Below are 26,295 nucleotides of genomic sequence, written 5' to 3'. Positions count from 1 at the left end.
TGGACTATATAGTTAATAACTAAATATTTGAATTTATTAAAGACCTAGTTATTAATAATTAATAAGTAGCTTTTTGCCTTAAGGCAAGTTGCATGACTTCCCGATACGTATCCATAATCACTAAATCAATAAGAATTTATATTAAGTTATTTAGGTAAAAAGTTTAACTGCTTATTTCTTCTTATTATTTCAAAGCAAAAATAATATTTTCGCATTCACTAAAAAAATAATCATTCGATTTCCAATTGATATCTTTCAAACTGCTTATAAAATCTGCAATTGTGTAAATGATTAAGTTTTTCAATACATTTTATTTATCCCTTTTAGGTATTAAAAATGTTTTTCATTTAAGTGTAGACATCAACTGTAATCAGTAGCTGCCTACCATACGCCACAGAACGTACATACTCTTCGGCGCAGATTCTAATTAAAATTACTCAAGCACACAACGAAATTGATGATTTTTTTTAAATTCAATCGCTTATCGTAGGCCTATAATATTTTAGTATGTCTTTTCCGACTGCAAAGTCTATAGCTATTCAAAACTTCGTGGAAATGTAAAACAATTTTTTTTTCAACATTTAATTACGAAGAAACTTCTTGGCCGATTTTACCAAAAACTCATCAACGCGACTTCGACAGTTTTTGAATGTTTAAATCGATTAAAAATTGTAGTTTATTATTTGGACTGAGTTTTTTACACTTTCTGCTTATTCAAAAAAACGGTTCGGCCGATCGGTGCACAAAGTGATAAATGCTAGTTCTTATCGATTTTCCAGCCGTTTCTGAAAAAAACGAAAGTCAAAAATCGTCTTTTTGCAAATTTGGTCTCAATCCATTCAGAATGAGTTGAAACGTCAAAAAAAAAAAAATTAGCAAACAGGATTTTATCGCGAAACAAACTTCTCCTTTGGGAAGTTCAAAAACAATAGAAATTAAATATATTTTGAAAATCTAAAATCGATAACATAAAATCAAATAAAAAACATAAAAGTATATGTATATAAAAGTACATGCCATCTGTATAAACGGAATAATTATTATCCTTAGGTAATGTTTTTATTACCAATTGTTCCATTGAAACAGTAAGTGATACGTGACCATACGTGTTATTTACACACTAAAATACACGCTTTTAAGATTTTTAAAATAAACAATCGTTCGTCATTACCTCGCTCAATTCTGCTTTATCGTGAATTTATTTTATTGTAACATAAGTCAAAATAAGCACAGATAACAATTAAGATACCGTCGTTATCTTTTCTAAATGAAGTATTTGACATCATCAAATAACGAAATAAATGCGCAAATTAAAGTAAAAGTAAGTGGAAAATTTCCTTGATTAAAATTTAAAAAACCTGATCGATTTGTAACACATTTAGTTTATCATCAATATTTTTTTTCCACAATGAATCATTGTTTCCATCACTCAGGAAAAAATTTCCATCTCTTTGAATTTATTCACGATATCATTAATATTAATATTAATTATTTAATTAAAAAGGAAGGTATTAAATATATAAATAGAACAAATAGAAAGAGTTAGAAATTATCATTTCTAGCATAAAATAATTATGTTTTATATATTTATTGCTTATTTTATACTAAGTCTCTCTAATGAATAATATTCTAAAAGCAATTGGTGGATTATTTTGAATCCCATTTTTCGAAATCTTCAATTATTTCAATTCGCGTTGGCAATACGAGTTCAAAACAGATTCAAAATGGTTTTATAAATAAACTATAGGTGCAATTGAGCAAAATAGTATTTGTATCACATTATGAGCTAAAATTAATTTATGACCACGACTTATACTGGCGATATACTCATTTACGTATGTTACCTACTATTAGACCAACTCTTTGATCTCGAAACATCATTGATGGACAAATTTAGATTTCCTATTTCTTTCGTCACACAAATTTCGGCAATAAAATATTCTGAATAAAAAAACGAACGCTACTATGAGTCAATGTTTGGTAAAATTATAATTAACATTTTGCAATAAGATTTGATTGTATAGCATAAAATAAATAACAACATACCAAAAAGTATGTTTGACATTGAACATACTATCAACATGATAGTTATTTGAAGAGAGAGAAAAAATGATAAAAAAGTATATATAATAATAATAATATTGATAATTGTAATGATAAGAATAATGAAAATGGTTCATGATTGTTTACAGAAAAGTTTTTAAAGATTGTTTTAAGGAGGATAGATCCTACTACTAAAAATATGCCATGCAATTGGGGATGATTATCATTTTTTTGTAATTTTCTGACATTGATACATAAACTGTATGTATAAAGATACTAGCCATCAGATATAAATTGCCTTGAACTTTTAATTGTTACAATAGCGATCATCGAAATTATATCAAGTTTATTAATACTAATATTTATTCAATGACTTAAAAGGATAATAAATTTTCAATCATAATCATATTCTAACCTTGCTACCATCGACATGGCTATAAATGAATAAAATCACCGACAAAACCAACTAGTTAGTAAACAGCGTCCAATAACATTGTCAACTCCATATAAGTAACAATATATTTGTTTATTATAAAATGTCAAATGGGATAAATATTAAAGAAGGTATGTGCTTCATGTACAAGTGCGTCAGAGATTGCCGATACACGCGCAGACTGTAATTATTTAAATAATATTTTTCTTACAAAGTAAAAAACAGTTTCTCATTGGAAGTATAATTTAAAAATTAAATTCGTCATTAGCAATTTTATTAGAATAATATAATAATTTTTTGCGAAAATTGTGAAAACAAAAGTCTTTGAATATAACCGACGTCTAATTTCAAATATGAACCAATTGTAATGAAAAGTATGAGCATATTTCAATCATTTATCCAAACAAAAAAATGAATATTACTGATAAAGTCGTTTTATAGTAGGAATAAAATTAATAGAATTAATTGAATTTCATTTATATAAGTATAAAGAAGAAATGTACTCAGGAAAGCAACAATTATTTTCTGATTTTATAAAGATTCAATAAAACCTTAAACCGATAGTGACTGGAACTTGCACGTTGACTTCCAAAGAATTATTATAAATATTTTTATTTAGAATAATTATAAAATTGTTAAGTTGCAAAAAATATAAACAACCACAAATAAATATAATAAAACAACTATCGATTTCAAATTTGAAAAAAAAACAAATCTCAAGTAATATTTGTACTATCTCTATCATATATGTCGTAACAATTTTTATTATTGCAAAAATAATTTTTAACTAGTGGGGTGCATGGCATCGTGCCTTAAGGCAAATTGCTGGAACTTCCCGTACCGTAATTAAAAACCTTTGTATGGAACCCAAAAAAAATACTCAAAATGTGTAGACATTATTAAAATCTCTATAAAATATATGATAATTTGATGTGCATATGTCCAATAAACATTCTTGACCGCCAAATGACATTTTTTTAACTTATTTTTATTGAGAGTCCACAACCGCTGGACCTGCCTTCCGAAAAATTTAATCAGTTCTTCATCTTGTCAATACAAGTAAAATGTTTTTTGAATTATTAAAATCGGACGCTCTGTTCTCTTAAAAACTGGTACTTTTTGCCCCGTATCTTCGGAACGGCTAGACGTGCCTTCGCCGAAAACTAATCAGCACGTCTCCTTTTCAATACGAATCGAATGTTTTTTTGAATTTTTCAAATCGGTTGATCAGTGTTCCCGAAATCGTCAACGAAAATTTGTATCCGCACACACACACATACACACACATATACATCCATTTTTTCTAAGGTATGCCAAAATATTCAGAAACCGTTGAAACGTAAAGATATATAAAAATTTTGATTTTCGAATTTTTGCGATTACTATAAATTACCCTACAAGAAGTTAATTCGAAAAGAAATATTGCATATATTTTGCGAAAATTTAATATGAAAAACAATAATATTCATTAGGTAATTAATATACATCTAATAGATAAGCATTCATAACCAAATATGTCTCGATTAATTTATTAACTCTAATTAATTTCTATAATTAAACCACTTCTCATGGGCCTCTAATATTTTATGGTGTTCGGTTTAAATATAAACTCTGTCACTATGCGAGATTTCATCAAAATCCCAGAAGAGTAAACCAGAGATTCTCCTCTTTAGTAGAAATTAAGTATTTTGAAAACATTTTTTCATCATAAAGATAGAATCTATCGATAGACAGACAGGAAGATAGACAGAAAAGATAATTATTATGAGGAAACTATATGTTTCTACTAGATGAGTTGTGTCAATGAAAAGATTGAGAATCGTAATTTTATGGTAATGAAATACTTTATGTATACATATGTACATTTTGTATATTTCGCACGTGTCGTCATTGTTCTTGTATTAATGTGGGCGACTGGGTGATAAAAGACAAGTTGCATAAGTTCAGCGACATGACAATAAGCAATAGCCAATACCATATGGTAACTCATATATGTGTTACAATAATAAAATCGAATGTGATATACTGCAACACATAATGAATGGTACAGATTTATTGTAATTGACCTTTATGTTAATTTAAATCTTGATCAAAAAATAGAGTGCGTGCCGTACACACATTTTTATAAAGACAAGTAGTTCCTAGGACTCCATGTTATGTTCATGGTATATTTGTCATATTTAATGTAAACTAGTGATGTATGGCATCGTGCCTTAAGGCAAATTGCTGGAACTTCCCGTACCGTAACAAAATGTTCGAGAAATATTAAACGTTTTCAAATAAATTAGATTGATAAAAATACTGTTATAAGAATATTTATAAGAATTATATATAGTAAATTGCAAAGTTAAAATTATTTATTTAAAGAATATAAGTAAGGTAAGTAAAGTATGTAAAGTAAAACTTTAAAACTTTAGCCAGAATTAAAATAAAAATGTGAATTATTTTCGATATGCAAACAAAAATAATTTAAAGCAAAAAGAAAAAAAATTGAAACAATTTTTTTTCCAAAAACAATTATTTTGTCAAAACAAGCAGAAAGTTTTTTGAATTATCCAAATCGGATGCTTAGTTCTCTCAAAAACTGCATTTTTTTGTACATTTGAATCTGTATGTTCGAAATGACTAGATCTGCCTTTGTCAAAAACTAATCATCTCTTCTCCCAATCTTTACAAATTGAATGTTGTTTGGATCATTCAAATTGGATGCTTCGTTCTCTCAAAAACTCGATTCCTATTTTCTGCACACTTTGCTCCGTATCTCCATAACGGCAGGACATGCTTTTGCCGAAAACTAAGCACATCTCCTTATTTTAGATGTCCTCATCAATAAGAATCAAATGTTTTTTGAACCATCCAAATCGGTTGATCCGTGCGCCCGAAAAAGTGGACGAAAAAATGCAGACATACAAAACATCTACACACACACACATCTATTTCTTCTGAAGTATGCCAAAATGTTCAGAAACCTTCAAAACGTGAAGAAATGCAAAAATTTTCATTTTAGATTTTTGGCCCATTACTTAAACTTACCCTACGGAAAGTTAATAAATATCAGCAGTTTGAAAATAAAACCTTCAATTCTAAATCACCATAAAAATTAAATATTCATAACAGGCAAGGAAAACTTTGAAAGTTATCTTAATCTTGTAATTATTGCCTCAAACACATTTATAAATATGTATTAAGATAATTATAAAGCAAGATGATAAGTAAAAAAATGTAAGCGTATGTTGTATAACATATAAGTAAACAATATATTTCCATTTCCATTTTATATATTTCCATTTCCACACAAAATAATCGTTTAATTTCCCAATGGTTTTAATGGAAGACCGACTTTCCTATTTTCGTTGATGACAAAGCTGTGCTAATAATATAGCACATGTGCATTTATCTTAATGATTGCAAACAGAAATAAGTCACGGACTTGTTAAACTTCAACGCATTAATAAATTTATATTAACTAGTAAATCAGAATTGATCGTCTGACAAGTATTAGTGCCGAATTTAAATATTCCCTCATAAACGAAAAAAATCAAATCTATTTTAATTTTAGAATAATGTAGATCGTTTTCTCTATGTGAATTATGCAAACCAAAAAGTTGTGGGTGATAGAAATGAGTTCATTTACTTCAATTTTAAATGCCCTTATAAATCAAACTCCATTTAGATATTAAAAATATATAATCTAAACGTGTAAAATCATCCTTATTACTGTAGGTGTTCCAAATTAGAACTTCCAATTGATCAAGTCATGTTCTAAAACTTAATAAAAGTAAGAGCAATATTCCCATTTATAGTATACTTCTATAATTACTCTATAGCTCGCAAGGTGTTCAATGGTTAAAGTATGAAAATAAGTTTTCAAATAAATTTAAATTTAGGTTAAATAAAGTAAACATAAATTGAAAATGTTGAATTTAAGTAAACAACATAAATGCCAAAATAAATATTCAACCAGTTTCTGCTGCCTCATGAGAACTTCATTGTATTTTGATTCGTAGTAAACAATATTCTAAAAATACAAAAACATATAATTATATTTAGATTCTATAGTTTTCTATTTGATTTTTTTGCGGTCGGGAACGTTTTTCAGTCAAAGACCCTCAAAAATATAAAAATATAAATGACGAGAGAAAATTTTTCGAATCAGAAAAAACGATGATAGTATTTTATTCATTACAAGTTTAATGATTTGATTAATAGTTTAATGAATATTATAATATCTAATAAATTGAAAATAAAATTACGAAAATTTTTATCATACATTTATAGACTTAAGAAAAAATATGAATGGAAAATTAAAATTAAGATTATATATGCTAATATTTTCTATATTTATTTTCGCCTTTTTGAATTCTGTAAAATTTTGCAGCCTACATACTGTGATATTCATTAAACTGATGATACAAATAACAATTTAAATCAGTTCGTGTATGGCTTCAAATTAGTTAATTTTTAGTATAATTCATATAATTTAAGATAGTTTTAGACTCAAAGCCTGATATTGGATTATTTTAGAATCTATAAAAAGTTATAGAGTTTACATTAATCAATCAATTTCTCTTAAAATTTCGTTTTGATTACTGTATGAGCAAACTTAATTTGAAAACGAACTTTTTTAAAATTTATTCTAAATGATTATAAAACAGTCAAAAATTTCATGTTGATTTGTTAAATTTGCACGTGAATACAACGCAAAACTAAATACACCGAATTGATAATGCTTTACAAGCACGAGATATTGTTGATATATTGTACATAATGAATCACGTTCATTTGACGCCACAAAAATCGAAAAGTGTGTGGGCAGTCAAAAAAAAAAACAAACACACATTAGATAACGGATACATCTCTAATTGATATCTTCAAGCTTAAAAATAGGCCATATTATTACAGTATTACGATGAACTAAGTAAGTAAATATTTTGAATTTTGCAGAAAACGACGGCAATCTGGCGAACGTTATCTAAAACATTTACATATTTAATTAGTGTTATGATTATGCAACATGGTAACATATTTGACGCTAAAATGGGCGATAAACGTATCCCGGTGTAAAAATTTATTGCAAAAGTTGAAATATGTACATTGAGATATTGATTTATAATACTGCATATGTGTGAAATTAATTAGAATAGAATATAAAAAATAATAATATCGTTAATGAAAATATGTAAATAGAAAATGTTCCCAAAACATTGAATAGAAAACACGATATAAAAAATAAGTATAAGCTGGCCGTGGTTCCTTGGTAAAAACTTGATAAGAAAACAATTGGTTCCGGATTCGATTTTCACCTCGACCCTCTTATAATCAATTGAGATTATACATATAAAATTGTTAAGATCAAAAATTTAATAGAAATTGAATTCAAAATCATCAAAATAAAAATTCACATCGAATAGAGAATGGTCAAATACAACAGCTCATAATTCTGTTGGCTGTTCAAAAAAAAGTACAGAAAATGAAATAAACATGTTGTAAATGGCTAAAAATCATTTATAAAATCATTGTTAAAAATTGCGCCAAGAAAAAATATGCAAAAATCTATATAAAAAGTCAAATTAATTAAAAATATATGTGGATAAAAAGCTCTCAAGAGTATAAGACCAGGCTATGACTTATTCAATTATTATACTAGATATTTTAATTTTTTTTCTAATTGTAAATTTTAGATGAAATAATCAATTAATGAGTAATAATTTAAAATCATACAGTATAAATATTAATTCTAATATCATTCCATCAAGATTAAAAATATACTAAGAATTTCTTAAATCTTACTGACTTTGGAAATACATTGTCAATAATATTGTTTCTTTAAAGCAAAACCCTAAATAAAAATAAAGAAAATGCATAAAGCAGTATTTTTTTTAAATTTTGAACACTTCATCAAAAATCGATAAATAGTCTTTCTTGGTGCTATGACTATGACTATCTCTTAATCAATTATTATATTAAATATTTTAAAAATTTTATCTAAATTTTAGATGAAATAATCAATTAATGAGTAATAATTTAAAATAATACAGTATAAATATTAATTCTAATATCGTTCCATCAAGATTAAAAATATACTAAGAATTTCTTAAATCTTTACTGAGTTTGGAAATATATTGCCAATGGTATTGTTTCTTCAAAGCAAAACCCTAAATAAAAATAAAGAAAATGCATAAAGCAGTATTTTTTTAATTATACACTTCATCAAAAATCGATAAATAGTAATTCTTGGTGGAAATAGCGCTTAGCAGTGTGATATCAGATTATCACTACAAATTATATATCTAATTTATCATTTCACTTTCATATTTATATCATTTATTATAAAATATGATTTAATGCCCCTACTGTATTCATGTAAAACAAGTTATGTGTGTCATATGACATTTAGCATATCTAATTTCATGAACAAATTCAACACGAGAATTCGCTTTCGATACAAATCTTATCTGCTGAAGCAGGAACTGTAACCAAGAAACCTTGAAATGATAAACTAAATATTTCTGGGTGAATCAACCTTGGTTTTGAATATCAGAAATTGGCATTTTATATAAATTCTAGTATGACTTCATTTTATATAAATTCTAGTAAACACAAAATTTAAATATTCAAATACAAGTTCTACGAAAAAGCTATTTCTATATTAATGTGAAATTATAATGCAGTTTTTTAATGTTAATACTTTCAATAACAAAATAAGTATTATATACGAGTCGTACAGTACATAAACATGCTGGGCTTTTCGTTTTAAAAAAAATCTAATTCGACATGATATTTGGCGTTTGTTAGAAATTACTTGGATAAGAGACAATCCATCTTATGGGAAGATTAATCAAATTGTGTATTCCTAAATTTTGAATATCAAGAAAAATCTTGATTCTTGCTGAATGATTCGAAATGTTTAGATAATTGGAAAGGTATGCAGAAAAGGGCAAAGATACTTGATCCACAAAAAAAATGTAGGAAATAAAATCTGGGAGATAGGAATAAATATGCAAGGAGTCAATTATGTAAAAATAATCTTCGTTTAATTTATAAATAAATAACCAAAACCCTAAACGTTAACAAGCAGCAAAATGCAGTGCAGTTATAAGTTTCTATATAACAAGAGTTTATAATAAATATATATATATATATATATATATACGAGGTGTGTTCAAAAAGTACCCGGAATTTTTAAATTTCGCGGGTCTGGAGTGTCTGATTGTCAAAATTTTTTTTTTATTGTGTTGGTATACATGCCCCTAAAGTATGATGAAATTTTCAGCTATATTCACTGTTTACTTTGTCTGTGGTAGTCGCTAAGTTCGACGTGTTTTTCTGAGCTCGGCGATTTTTACAATGGAAGAATTGAAAAGTCAAAGAATTTGTATTAAATTTTGCGTAAAAAATGAAATAAAGTGTAACAAAGTGTGTGAAATGTTACAAAAAGCCTATGGTGAGTCTGCTATGAAAAAAACAAGTGTTTACGAGTGGTATAAGCGTTTCCAAGATGGCCGCGAAGACGTTGAAGATGACGAACGCTCCGGTCGACCCAGCACGTCAACAAACGATAAAAATGTGAAAGAAGTGGAAAAAATGGTTATGAATGATCGCCGAATCACAATTAGAGAAGTTGCTGATGAAGTTGGCATATCAATTCATTAACAATTCATGGCTGTTGCACCACGATAACGCACCTGCTCACTCGTCGTTGCTTGTTCGTAATTTTTTGGCCAAAAACAATACCGTAGTCATGCCCCAACCTCCATATTCACCAGATATGGCTCCGTGTGACTTTTTCCTATTCCCAAAGTTGAAGAGACCCATGAAAGGACGGCGGTTTTCCTCGATTGAAGAAAATCGCTGAGAGTGCTCAAGGACATATCAAAAAGTGAATATCAAGGGTGCTTCGAAAATTGGAAAAAACGCTGGCATAAGTGTATTATATCTGGGGGGGACTACTTTGAAGGGGACCACATTAATGTAGACGAATAAATAAATATTTTTTTGAAAAAACGAAAATTCCGGGTACTTTTTGAACAGACCTCGTATATATATATATATATATATATATATATATAATACTCCAATAATATCCTCAGAACACCAACACTGTAAACAACTTCCAAGTGATAAATGTTGAAATGTGAGTTATTATCAATATGTTATTAAATTATTATAAACATTAAATAATGTTATCAAACAATAACTCATCGCAGTCAGACAATTATACTATCTAATCAGTTACACTAATAGCGACAATTAAATAGCATTAATTGAGATTAATGATCTTTAAAATTCCAATATTATAAATGATAATTCAAACTAAGCACTTCTATATCATCATCCATCCAACTCATTAAGAAATATAAAACAGAAAATACAAGCCAATAGTTTTTTGTTGCTAGATATACCTGCTATAATGACAGAATAATATGCTCCCCAACTAAGATAAAAAACCATATATCCTCAAAGAGATAAAAAATATTATCTGAATCGTTATGATCTTCATTCGTCTTTTATAATCGTTCAGGTCGTCCAACTTTTTTACGAAGTATTGTAAATATATATTATTTCGCTAACGATGATTTCGAAGGCCGTTTGAAGTGATGCGAATTAAAACATATTCTGCGCAATAATTTTGCCTAAGTACTTTGTTTTGGTGTTTGGAATAAATTTAGAACGATCCACAATTAAATCTACTAATAAATTATCGGAAAATTATAATAAAGGTTGATTTATCATAAATATCCAGATAAATTAGCTGTCTAAATTATTAAATATGTCTTTACTATTCATTTTCAGTTTATTGGATAAGTAGATGGTTGCATTTTACAGTTGCAGTTCGAGGACAAACACGTGCAAGAGCATATGATTCGTAAAACTATTTATAAACTAAAGTTAATAGACAGTATCAGAGTAATAAAAATAAAGTTTCATTAGCATCTTAGATGAATAGTTTGGTTGAGTTTAAATTAAACTTGGAACCTACATACTTATTCTATTTTCTATTAGCCAAAAGAAGTGACTTAAATATAAAAACGTCGATACGATTACTATAATATAATTCATAAGTCTGCATGACTGTACAAAGTAGAAATCGCATAGAAGCACGCGAATACGTCGTTCCAAGTCGATAAACCAGGCGAATATACACCATAATTTGCGTTTGTGGAATATTTTAGTACATTTTTTATGTGTTTAAACTCGTAATAAATTGATCTTTTCAAAAGAACTTCAGAAACGGAAATTTGACATCATAAGATAAACTTCTCGAATAGTTAGTAAATTTTAAAAATATGTACTAATTTATATTAGTTTTGATTAGAAAAGTTATATGCCATTAATATAGCAAACTTTTTTATGCAAGATAATGTTGAATTGAAATTTTGATGATACTCTTTTCTATATAAATTTCATTTTACCGTTATTTTATTTAGAATACCTCTTATTAAATAAATTAGTACAAAGGAATTAATTTAACAAAATAAAAAATAAGAAAGTCAATTTATATGAAGTAATTTCTCAAATTTGATATGAAAAACCAATAACATAATGATACTGTTATATAGTTTAGATTTTTTTGTTCGATGTTGAGACATATATATATATATATATATATATATATATATATATTATATATATATATACATATATTCAATATATACATGGTCTGTTCAAAAAGTACCCGGAATTACTAATAATTAAATTTCGCGGGTCTGGAGTGTCTGATTGTCAAAATTTTTTTTTTATTGTGTTGGTATACATGCCCCTAAAGTATGATGAAATTTTCAGCTATATTCACTGTTTACTTTGTCTGTGGTAGTCGCTAAGGTTCGACGTGTTTTTCTGAGCTCGGCGATTTTTACAATGGAAGAATTAAAAAGTCAAAGAATTTGTATTAAATTTTGCGTAAAAAATGAAAAAAAGTGTTGCAAAGTGCAAAAATTCACCAGATATGGCTCCGTGTGACTTTTTCCTATTCCCAAAGTTGAAGAGACCCATGAAAGGACGGCGGTTTTCCTCGATTGAAGAAAATCGCTGAGAGTGCTCAAGGACATATCAAAAGTGAATATCAAGGGTGCTTCGAAAATTGGAAAAAAAACGCTGGCATAAGTGTATTATATCTGGGGGGGACTACTTTGAAGGGGACCACATTAATGTAGACGAATAAATAAATATTTTTTTGAAAAAACGAAAATTGCGAAAACTTTTTGAACAGACCTCGTATATGAGTAAGTTTTTTAAGGGCGATACATCAAACAAAGAAAAATAATAGAGAAAAATGTTTCGACATACAACTTGATGTTATCCTCAGTGGAGCTATAAAGTAAAATGAAATTTCCATTTTATTATCTAGTTTCTCTCTTTAATTTAATAAGTGTTATTTTGTTATTTCTTAGTTTTTATCTTCTATTTATAGCTTCTATACAAAATTATAATTTCTATAGTTACCTAGTTTATATAATTTTTTACAATTGTTTACCTTTTAGACCCACTAATAATAACATCAAATTGTATGTTGAAATGTTTGGAATTAAAGATTTTTTTATAAATCTTTGTTTTTTCTTTGTTCGATGTATTGTCCTTAAAGAACCTACTTATATATCTCAACATTATATATATATATATATATATATATATATATATGTGTGTGTATATATAATATATATATATATATATATATGTGTGTATATATATATATATGTATATATATATATATATATATATATATATATATATATAAATTTAGAGAGTAAAGAACTATAACAAACATACCTTTGGAGGGCACTCTCTTTCATTTTGAGCTCGTACAACTACTTTGTCTTCTTCGTTCGAATAAACGTATGTAAATCGGCAATCGTCTTCGTCGTAGTATGAACATAAATGCTCATCTTTATCTTCATCAGCTGCAATTGAAAGAAAGATTATCAATAAAAAGGAATACATTTATAAAGTAGTTATTGATAAATTATTGAATTTAAAAGAATAGATATCACGTTTTTGTTTAATGAATAGCAAATTATTCTTGCATGAATATTATTATGCTTATTAGATTTATTTTAGCACAATATAAATCGTTTTGAGTCAAACTATGAAATGTTTTTACTAAGTATTCATTATTAAAAAGCTAGTAGATTTCTTCACCTTCAACTACATCTTGACCGATTGGTACGAATGTACAATTTCCACATTCCTCTTCTGTGAGGGGTCCAGTTTTATACATTTGACACATAACACATTCTTTGAACTCCTGACAACGGCCTGGGCAAGTAGGACACTTCTCGCAGTATCTAAAAATTATACAATATAGAGATTACCAAATAGATATCATATATTCAACATTATTAAATATGTTAAACAACATGGGATAAACATACAGCGTAGCTAAGAGAGAGTTAGAATTTAAGGGCAATTAAAAACGCTGAAGTAAAAAGTAATTCACCTTTGAAACTTGTTTTTCAAAATAATCTTTTTACCAGTACTGTAGCCCTAACTTACCTTCCTGAATATCTGCCATCCTCAGCAACATCACACTTGCAAACTCCGCATTCACAAACTCCGTGTCCAGAGCACATTTCTTCGCCTGTCGATCCTGGAGCGATACATGTAGCATTGGTGTCTCTACAATCGCAAGCAGGGCCGGTCCAGCCGGGCAGACAGTCGCACTGACCGCAGACACAAACACCATGTTCTGGACCAGAGCATAAAATACCATTATGACGGTCGCAGGAGAAGTTATCGCATTCGCAATATTTGCCGGAGATTTGTTCTTCGATATTGGCACGCTGTTCGCATTCACAAACACCGCATACACAAGTTCCTAGAGAAATAAAAACATAGCGTTAAAATAATATTCTTCCTAGTTTAAGTTGTTTGTTTTATAAGTCTTGTCTACATTTAAGGACCAATTCTGCCGCATAGCAGAAAAATGTTATGGAAGGCCATGTTACGCTCCGACTTCTACACATTATGCTAGTGAATCATACTGAATACTGTCAAAATGTCATGTATTTGCTGTGCATTCAGGCGTTTTACACATAAACTGCAACGTCACTCGTATGTTATAGAGCTGTATCAGAAATGCACTGTTATCTAAGATCGTTTTTTTTTGGCATTTGTGCGGTTTCTAGGTTAAGTTTTCTATATGACAACTTGAGAAATACGCCTGACTGCATTGCTTTTGTCAATATTAGTATGAAAAGTTCTTCATAACATGGCCTTGCCATAACATTTTTCTGTTATGCAGCAAATCAGTCCCTAAAGTATAATGTTGTATAAAATCAATTTCAAAAAGTTGTTTAATTTTACCTTTTCCTGAGCAATCAACCGTGGTGGTATTATCCCTTCTACATCCCATCGCTAAGTCTAAGTGTGATGTTACATCTGTAGCAGAACATTCGCAATGTCTTCCAAAGTGTGCAGGATCGCAGTCGCAAATTCCGCACATGTAAGTACCCGCGCCGCCACATTTTGCACTGAAAGGTTCATAAGCCTCACCACCTGGGTGCTCGCATGGACAATCACATAGCATTTCCAAATCAATGATCAGACTTTCATTGATTCCGACTGGGTAGATTTGAATAGTCTGACGCCATTCGCTGATATTAGCTGGACATTCAGTTACTACAATCTCTGTAGTAAATTTGACCACATCTCCTACCTAAAAAAAAATATAAATTTTTACAGTAATTAAATTCAATATGCATATTATTTCATATCAAATCAATCATTTGAGATACAAATATAAATCAAAGAAAATTACAATGTGAGTATACATGTTTCAGTAAAATCAATATCATTTACCTTTAAACCATCACATTTGTTGGTCTCCTGTCCTAACCCAGCTCCAGGTGATAAACAATGAGAATGATATTTGATTTTGACTGCACTTGTCGCATTATCCTTCATTTCCACAGAAGATGAAATTTTGCTATATTGGTCTTTAACTAAATCAACAACATTAGAAGAATCATTCGAAAGTTCACCAGTTGAGGATCCTTCAATGTGACTGCTCAATTTTTTGTAAACATTAACTTGACTTTCAGTTACAGCAAAAATTACGTTTATAGCATTTTGTTTGACTTTTTGATTCACTTGTGAGATACTGGGATAATCTTGAAGACTAGAATATGAGTACATGCCGTTGGCATCCATATGGCATTCGCCATCGTTTGGTGTAATTATACCACCAAGCTAGAAAATATATATTTATTAATGATTTGAAAAAAATTACTAATAAGCTAAATATATTTAGGATTTACTTTTCCATCACCAGCATAGTGAAATCCAGCATCTGTGGAGAAAACCAGCAATCTCCTGGCTTTCTCGCGCCAACCTATACGTTCACGGCAAACCACCGCCTGCATGATGGCATCAAAACCGCCTTCTGGTGCATCCAGGTTACCAGAAACCGAAGCGTTTCGTACTTCGCCCTGTTTGGCAATATGATATTGAAATAATTATATTAGACAACATAAACCTGCACTGCAGAAGATAGGCGAAAGGATTTTCGAAAAAGATATACATTGAAAAAAATAATAGTTACTAATATATAATAGTAAAATTTGAATACTGTTAATATTTTAACATAAATTCTGTATTTGATAAAATATCAATCAATAATAAAAGATGATTAGAAAAACGCCCATCTTCTACATAACAGAATTAATTATGTTTGAATGCACATTGAGAAGTCAATTGAAATCATATGAAATTTTCAAATTTTCAATCATATGAAAAATTATTGAATTTTCTATTTTACATCTTAATTCATGACGTTTCATTGCTGACTCAAATAAGTTAAAATAATATTTCTATTTATTTAACTTTAAAAATTTATACAACCATCATGCAAAATCTCTATATAATTTTAATTTCATTTCTACGTTTATAGAATCAATGTGATAATTTTATGTGCAAGTGCAAATGCAATGTTTAATTATATACAGGTTTTGTTAGTAATCTGATACTTTGAAGAGTTAGAACAATAGTCAAAACGAATTGTTAATCATTGATCAAAATGATAATCTACACCTAAAAGCTCTTATTAAATCACAAGATTTTGTTAACTGACTAATTAGTAAGAACTTAATTATTAAAGCATGCTTAAATAGTAATATGTTTGTGTTATTGAAATTATTTATTACATACATAAATTCTATGCACATAATGCTATAAAACCTAAGTATTTGATAACATAATTAGCATGGAATTAATATACAATCTAAAATTACAATTTTATTATTCTGCTAGAGCATGCAGATCGAATAAGACTATGCAGTAATACCATTTATAATATTCAAAGCTAATATTTGTGATACACCTGAAAATAAATGTGATGAAATTACATATTAATTAGGGTACTATATTAGAAATCGCTTATTAATAAATAGTTTTATAAAACTAGTAGATGGAGATTTATCGGGCTTCTTTGTTTATTGGTTTCAGAGAAGTACAAATCAAATCAACAGAACGTGCACTGATGCAAAAACAGATGGAAAATCAACAAAAAACAACACTTAATAATATTGTTATTATTGAGGCATTTTCATAGAAAAATTGATTCTGCTTTATTTATTTGTCACCTGATTATATGCCCAATATGTACAAAGAAGCTTAATATTTTTACTAGGATTATTTATAAAAATTAATTTAAAGGGTTTTAAAAAAGTATGGAGATTATTAAAAGAGCAAAAGGGCAAACTAACGGTTTTAATGCGTTATTTAGCAAATAGAAATGTGCGAAAATTGTATTAACGTTATTAGGTCAGGCTTAATGTGCCACTGTTAGTTCAATGAAACCATTCATTTACTTATTGAATATGCATTTTAATAATTAATAATAATTAGGCCGCAATAATTAAAAATAAGTTAAAAATTCATATGATAAGATAAACAACATCAAAAGCGTTTTAGATAATAAATTAAAATGAATAAATTGACTACTAAAACAAACTCAATATACATGTTAAATTTATTTAATTATATAATTAAAGAAGAATAAAATTGATTGTATCCCGGACAAAATTATCTAACATTTCAGGTAATTTAAATGGAAAAGCAGTTAAAACAATCTCATACAACATTTTCGACCTGAATTCCATAATTGTTCCGTAGGCTATTTTGGATTATTTCTGACCGCGATAAAACTAGAACAACTGGGATCGTTGCATATGTGCAAGGTAACTAATTAAACAGTCAAAAATAAACTATTTTTTAATCATCTTAAAATGCATTCCAAAAGTAATATAAGAAAAGTTTCGAAGTTTAATTAATACTGCTTTTTTGTGAGTGGCATCTCATTTTTAACTTACGGCGAACCGGTACGTATCTTGACTCAATTGCATTACGTTGCGAAAACCATATGGGGCTGCACAGTGAGGGCAAGGCTCTATAAGGCTAAATATATAAATATTGTTACTAATTTGGGAAAAATAACATTTCAATTTATAGTAATAAAGAATTATTACAATTGTATAACTTCTTAAGAACAAGTTTTTATTTGTTAATATTTCTATTTAATTTTGAAGTTAGTGCAATAGGTTTACTGCTTCGCAAGGCTCTCAAATTTACAACTGAAATTTATTAACATGGAGACAATGTAAGTAATCCATGCCATTATTCTGCCTGGGATAAACAAATGTTTTCGACTTGACTGACTCCTTATTATTTCTTTTGCTGTAAAGAGATACAATAAATATAAATACGCTCTTTTTCAGTATCTTGTTTGTTTTGGTCGGTCTTGCAATCTCTCCTTGCTTGTATTATATAACTCCACTCAATAAGTCCGTAGGATAACACATAAATGATGTAGCCATGTAATCATCCATATGATTTTTAGGAAGCAACATTTTTAAAAAGATATATATCAAAATTTCAGGACAATCGAACGATTAGTTTACAAGTTGCAAAGGTTCAAGTGACGCAATTTTCGAGTTTTTTGAAACCATGAATTCAAAGCAATTTCGTGGGTTGATTTATCATTGATTTTTGATCGGTAAAAATACAGACACTGGCAATGCTGAACACTCTGGGCGGCCAATTGAGATGGTTACACCGGAAAATATAAAAAAGTCCACCAAAATGTATTGGAAAACCGAAAAGTTAAATTCCCTGAGATAGCTGACACCCTACAGATATCAATAGTACGTGATGGACATATCGTTCACAAATATTTGAATAGGAAAAACTTCTGTGCTAAATAGCTGCCACGCACAATTGACCAAAAGCATAACGAGTTGATGATTTGTAAGAGTATTTGGAGCTGTTTAATCGAAATCAAACTGAGTTTTTGCATCAATATGTCACCATCGATATGACCTGGCTCCAACACTACACTCCGGAGTCGAATAGACAGCCAGCCGAGTGGATTGATAAGGTTATGGTGTCAGTATTTTGGAATACAAAATGTGAATGTGAATGAGAAATGATATTCATCCACTAACTTGAAAAAGGCCAGACCATCAACAGTGTCTATTGTTTAACGTTATTGGAAGATTTGAAGATCAGAATCGGAAAAACGGCCCGATTTGAAAAAGAAAACCATGTTGCTCCATCAGGCCAAAAAACATGAATTAGGCTCTGAATCGCTTCTCCACTCACTATATTCTCTAAATCTGTTCCCCAACGACCATATACTGTTCTCAGACCTCAAAAGAATGCTCTCTCTAAAGAAATTTTTGCCAAATAATGAGATGATGGCCGAATTTTGTGGCTAAGTACAAATAGTACTACAAAAATGGTTTCGAAAAGTTCGAAGTTCGCTATAATTGGTATATCGTCTTCGAAGAAAACTATATTAAAAAAAGGAGATTTTTGCCAAAAAAAATGAGTTTTTCTTATTGTTATCCTACGGACTTATTGAGTGAAGTGATATTTACCGAGTGTCCTGTACATTTTGAAGTAGTACCCAAATTGATTATGTTACAAGTTCCAAAAAATACAATTAAATTAATTTCAGAAATCTACACCAATTGTACATATAAATACCAAGTGGCCGGAAACGTCTGGTTGTTTATTCTTAAGAGCTAATTTTGGATACTTTCACTCAATTAGACGCCCAATATCTTCATATCCAAAAGTGTTTCAGTAATATCAATATACCAAACAATTATAGATACAACATAGCAAATACTTCAGCGTCCATTCAAATAACAATAATCTTGTCACCTACGTTTTATATGCACAAAACAATAAACAAATAAAAAAAAACTATCTTAAGACATGCAAATATGTGATGATAAGATACGGTACGATACATAATACATTGCAACATATGTATATAAAGATGCAAAATGGGTGTGGCTTTCCCCTCAAATGTCACCACTCTACATAAGGGATAGTTTTTGAGAAGGACTTACAGAAAAAAGTTGTGTATCCATACTCAGAGGCATGTGATTCCGGTAACCGTAAGGCGCTTCGCAGTTATCACACGGAGCTTTTAATCTGAAATATTATCTCTATGATCGTAAATTTATTCCTGTAACTTTCCCAGAACTTCTCCAGAAATTCATAAACAGTAGACATTCAATTAAGAAAAATTTTACTTTATACAAAACTATGGACATTGCTTATAATTGATAATTGATAATTATGACTGTACTGGAAAAACTAGATATAGAATGTATCAGAAACAAAACTAGGCCTTAAGGTCAGATAAATACTGAAGTTTTATTTATGTACTTATTTAATTAAAGATATATTATATAGTGTTTGTGAATAATTGTTTCTGCGCTCAAAGTTAATATGAAATCAAACAAACAGTGCAAAAAACAATTTTGATTCCAATGGACGCCCGAGCAAAGCTTAGTTTAACAAAATTTTGATTTCTTAGTGAATAATGGGTAATATAATATATTCATTAACTTATTAACAACCCAAAACTTTTGAAGCGTAATTTCATATAAAATAACTGTAAAAATGTATGGCACAAAGTGAATCAAAAACGCACCTCGTTTAAGTATCAAAATCTAACTTGATCTTTCAAATTTAGATTGAATTTTATCCAAAATTAATGCCTCTACAAAACTATGCATTTTAAAAGATAATTACTGAACCGGCGCGATTATTACAATAAGCAACAATTATTAACTAAATCCCTGTTAATTTTCTTAATTCATAATCATGTTTCCAATATATTTTTGAAGAATTCATAAAACCCGCAATAAAACAAAGATATCTTCTTAAAAAGGTGAGTCAATCTTCATATAAATTTGAATTAAAAAATGGGATAACAATGTCACACAACAATGACGCATAATTCCACGAATAATAATCTCAACAGTGCATACAGTACTGTTTATAATAAAATAAACACGCGCAAATAATAAACATTTCAAAAGTCGGATGGTTTTTAAACATCGCAACTCGGCGCAATTATTTTTGGAATATGTGCTAGTCTAAATAATAAATATTTTTTATAATTTAAGTACAGGGTTCTACAAAACATATGTGGCTAAATTTAAAGTAAAAGCCATTTAAATGCAACGAAGTGAATCTATCACCTTGATTATAGATTAGCACACAAAGAGTGCATGTTTTAATTTCATAAGTTTCTATTAATTTACTGAATGGAACCTATGCTATAAAAACTATTGAAAACAACATATTCATAATATTAATTATTATTTAATATAGAAATATTATTTTTACTTCTAAATCGAGCAAAAATAATATTCTTCTTAATAAAAAAATAATAATTGAATTATGATCAATCTACCATACTGACAATAAATCAATAAGTGCTCCACAGTATGATTTGTAATCGATACCATTTTGATAATTCGAATTATATAGAATATGCTTTTAAATACTGAATTTAAAAATATTTAAATGTTTACTTACTTTTTTGGCACTGTTGACACATACGGCATTACAACTTTATCCACAAAAGATCCAAAACCCAACCGGAAATTTGAAGTAATATTTCTCATGGCTTCTGAGAGTAAATCTCCCAATGCTGACAATCTCTCTTTATCATCTTCCATAGATTTAGACAAGTCCATCAAATAATATAAATCTACTGGATAATCTTCAGCTTGTGCATAATAAACATTTAGTTTATGAACTTCATTAATTCTTAATTTAAGCCCTACTTTTTGTGGGCTGATTTGAACAATTTCCTTTTGTCCTTGAGTTGAACTAACACCTATTCCGCTGCCAGACCATGAAGAAGAACTTGAGGAAGAACTAGATGAGGAAGACGACGTAGAAGAAGAACCAATGGAGCTGCCAGAAATGGAACCGGAACCTATTGATGCTCCAGTACCTAAATGAGTGTGTGCTTTGGACAGAGCTTCTTGTAAAATCATTCTTTGCTCATTGTCAGGGTTCCAAGTGAATCGTTCATCACATATTGAAGATGAAGAAGTTAGACTAGGTTGGAAACACCTTGCACGGTCTCCAAAATCCTATAATTGTTAATGAAAACATTCTTAATAATAAATATATTTTATAGCAAATTAAAATTTAACTTCTATAGCAAACACAACATTCTAGTCATCATGATGTCATTCTTGTGTAAATAATGATTATTTAGATAATTCTATTTACCTGTTGATAACACCAGGCGCAGCTTTTGGTTTGTATGCATTCACTACAGGTTGTCTTTGCGATGCAAGGATTTTGTGCTGTCAGTTTTTCTGCTACTTGGGCATTCGATTCATTTAATATAAATAAAAATAGAGCCAATAGGCTCCATATTCTTTGAGAAAACATGATTCTGTAATAAAAAAAATTATAATCATAAAGTGAAAGCATAAATGAATATAATTAAACTTTAAAATAAGTGTACAAAAATTGGTTACTGGCAAATAGATATTGTTGGTCAGAAGATTAATAAAGTAATGTACTATATCATAAAATTCCAGCGATTGATCTGAATTTTTGAATCTTTATAAAATGCAAGAGATGAATTGAAAAGGGTAAATAATTATATAGTAATTGAATAGAGTGTTTTTGAAGAAACATATTATAAATTAAACACTAGAATAAAATATGTTAGAAAATTAAAATAATACTGTAGTAAATTAGTACAATACAATAGTATTCTGAAATAGATAAATTAAGACTGAGTTAACCGGAGTGTATAAAGTAATTTAGGTATTTAATATATAGTGCACATTAATGTTGATAAAATAATGCAATTGAGACTGATCGCAAGCCAGCCATAAGTTGTTAGATTTAATATATTATGAAAAATATTGTTAGAAAAGAGTAAATAAAATAATTTTCAGAAATGATACAATTAAGATGAGCATCGAGTAGTTAGAGAATTTAATATATTATAAAAAATATTGTTAGAAAAGAGTAAATAAAATGGTTTTCAGAAATGATACAATTAAGATGAGCATCGAGTAGTTAGAGAATTTAATGCGTTATGAAAAATACTGTTAGAAAAGAGTAAATAAAATGGTTTTCAGTAATGATGCAATTAAGATGAGCATCAAGTAGTTAGAAAATTTAATGTATTATAAAAAAATTTGTTAGAAAAGAGTAAATAAAATGATTTTCAAAAATGATACAATTAAGGTGAGTATCGAGTAGTTAGAGAATTTATAATATTATGCAAAATATTGCTAGAAAAGAGTTAATAAAATGATTTTCAAAAATGATACAATTAATATGAGCACCAAGTAGTTAGCGAACTTAATATATCATGAAAAATACTGTTAGAAAAGAGTAAATAAAATGATTTTCAGAAATGATACAATTAAGATGAGCATCAAGTAGTTAAGGAAATTTAATATATTATGAAAAATATTGTTAGAAAAGAGTAAATAAAATGATTTTTAGAAATGATACAATTAAGATGAGCATCAAGTAGTTAGAGAATTTAATATACTGTGAATTGGTAGAAAAGAGTAAATAAAATGATACAATTAAGATCAACTGTTGTTCGACTCAATCTGCAATAAACTTATAAAATACAATGCAAAATGGCATTTACAAGCAGACTCACAAAAAATTATTAGTAAAATATATTGTATAGTATATAAGAGCAAATTTATCAAAGAACTCTCCGTGAACTCTGCATATAAAAATAAATGATAATTGATATAACACAGTTACTCTAAATTTAATAAGAATGATGGTAGGGATATTGAACAAAATGCATCATATACCTGAATTATATTGGAAAAAGAGTAAAATATAATTGATGTATCGAGTCTTTAAAATAGCATTAATATATAAGTTTTACATATCATCAACAAGAGTAGATGTGCATACCATACTCTACCTACATCATTAAATTATTATGTTTATTAAAATAAATCAGAAATCTATAACATCATGTACCAAAAGGAGAGCTATAAGAAATATTACTCATCTGCATGATTAACGTGCAATACAGAGAAAATCTTATGTTAGTAAATGTGTTCTCAATGAAACCACAGTTTAAAATAGTCACTATTATCAAGGCTGTGGGCGTTTGGGTGTAAAAGTAGAGATACCTGATGCTCTTAAGAATACTTAAACCAAGCCTAAATAACTTTTAAACTAATTAATAAACCTTATCTCTAACTATCTTTGTGTAAGTGTTCAAACCCCTCTAAAATAAATATAACTAAAATAACCCACAGGATAAAGCAGACACCCACACTACACAAATGGTACTTTTAGGCGATGTATACAATGTTTTAAATATTAGACCGGCTATTAAAATTGACTTACATAATAAACTAATAACTAAACTTCAATTGAACATTATAATTAAACACTTTTTTCAGTTTTTTAACATACTAAATTTAATTTATTTGAACACATAACACCAGCACACAAAACACATCCACTGACATGCACGACATACAAACAAGAGTGCACTCTCGTGAGTCGCTGAGAAATTGATATAACCGAGGACTATACGGGATGCTGGGGTAAAACATCTTATATACATAGATAAATGAAGAATATTAAACTTTAATTTAATTTAATATTAAAATTTATACTAGTGGGGCGCATGGCATCGTGCCTTAAGGCAAGTTGCTGGAACTTCCCGTACCAAAAATTATTTTTTCTGAAGATTAACATTTTTGAAAAAAAATTACTCTGAAAAATTAGATTTTTGAGAAACTATAAATTTTTGACAAAAATTTACTTTTTTTTTTTTGAAAAAAAGACTTTTTGAAGAAAAGTGTATTTTGAAATATTTTGGAAATTCTGAACTTTTTTTCAAAGCAATAGTACTGCTTTAACTGGATAGAGACGAAATATCGAAGCGCGTAAGCGCCGCGCCTCCGTCTAACGGATAAGCATTGGTACGGAACCCATAGAAATGTAAACAAAATTTATACTTATTGTTAAAATCTCTATAAAATATCCGATAATTTGATGCCAGATGGCATTTTTTTTACTTTTTTCACTAGAGATCCGAAACCGCTAGACCTGCCTTTTCTTGTTGATACAAGTAAAATGTTTTTTGAATTATCCGAATCGGACGCTCCGCTCTCTTAAAAACTGAGTTACCGTTTTTGGCACTGTTTGCCCTATATCTTCGAAACGACTAGACCTGCCTTCGCCAAAAACTAATCAGCACGTCTCCTTATCAATACGAATCGAATGTTTTTTGAATTACTCAAATCGCTTCATCCGTGTTCCCGAAATCGTCGACGAAAATTTGTATCCGCGCACACATACACACACGCACACACATACACACATACATGCACACACGCACACGCACACATACACACACATACATCCATTTTTTCTAAGGTATGCCAAAATATTCAGAAACCTCTGAAACGTAAAGATATATACAAATTTTCATTTTCGATTTTTTTGCGATTACTATAACTTACCCTACGGGAAATAAGATTATATATACTTATATAATTCAAAAATATATTTATAACATTATGAAAAAATCATATTGGAAAAAGCGTATCGCCTACATGACATCATCGGAGATAAAACTAGTTGTGTATGGTATCGTAACAAAATCTTCTAACAATATTGAATGTTTTCATATAGATTAATATAAATACTGTATCATTTTCCATATAAAAATTATATAAACTGAATTACAAAGGTAAAATTATTTATTTAAAGTACATAAGTGAGTTTTAGAACTTTAGCCAGAATTAAAATTAAAATCTGAATTATTTTTGATACATAAAAGAAATCCCAAAAACAATTGTTTTGTCAAAACAAGAAGAAAGTTTTTTGAATCATTCAAATCCAGTGGCGGATTAAGCTTTCTGCCGCCCTAGGCCCTATCCGTTCAGGCGCCTTTTTAATAGACAAAATTTTACTTTTTAATAAGCAATTTATTTTAAATTATTTAGATATAATTTTTAACTTTGCGTTGGGTAAGTTATAGTAATTTTAAATAGTAATTTCGGAGTTACGGAACAAAGAGTGCAGAAAATAGAAATCGAGTTTTTGAGAGAACGGGGCATCCAATTTGAATGATCTAAAAAACATTCAATTTGTAATGACGGGGAGAAGTGGTAAATAGCTTTTGGCAAAAGCAGGTCCAGCCGTTTCGGAGATACCCAGCTAAATGTGCAAAAACTGGCGGTTTTTGACAGAACTAAGCGTCCGATTTGAATGATTCAAAGAACTTTCTACTTATTTGAACAAAATTTTTTTTTAAAAATATTTTTTTGTGTATATCAAAAATAATTCAGATTTTATTTTTAATTCTGGCTAAAGTTTTAAATCTCACATATACTAAAGAATTAATAGATGCTTTTAAAAAGAATAATAGTTACTGATTTTGAATTAGAGGTTGAAAAAATACTATATACATACTACAATGCGAAGAGATAAAATATATTTTATCAAAAACCATATAACTCTTCGCATTGTAGTATTTATAGTATTTT

General features: G+C 28.8%; 1 protein-coding gene across 1 annotated transcript in view; it reads right to left on the bottom strand.

Moving 5' to 3' along the window:
• Positions 1 to 13,207: 13,207 nt before the first annotated feature.
• LOC113363271 (integrin beta-PS-like) overlaps positions 13,208 to 26,295 on the bottom strand; it is a 50,772-nt gene continuing 37,684 nt past the window's right edge. Inside the window, 4 exon segments of the mRNA XM_026605761.1 lie at positions 13,208 to 13,374; positions 13,613 to 13,758; positions 13,967 to 14,288; positions 14,777 to 15,128. Of these exon segments, the coding sequence (XP_026461546.1) occupies positions 13,229 to 13,374; positions 13,613 to 13,758; positions 13,967 to 14,288; positions 14,777 to 15,128 (966 nt within the window). The 3' untranslated portion in view covers positions 13,208 to 13,228.

Source organism: Ctenocephalides felis, unplaced genomic scaffold, assembly GCF_003426905.1.
Source record: "Ctenocephalides felis isolate EL2017-DRISC unplaced genomic scaffold, ASM342690v1 CF-g0.4_SCAFFOLD_00845, whole genome shotgun sequence".
NCBI lineage: Eukaryota > Metazoa > Arthropoda > Insecta > Siphonaptera > Pulicidae > Ctenocephalides > Ctenocephalides felis.
Note: the sequence above shows the minus strand (reverse complement) of the source record. Positions and strands in the feature narration are given on the sequence as shown.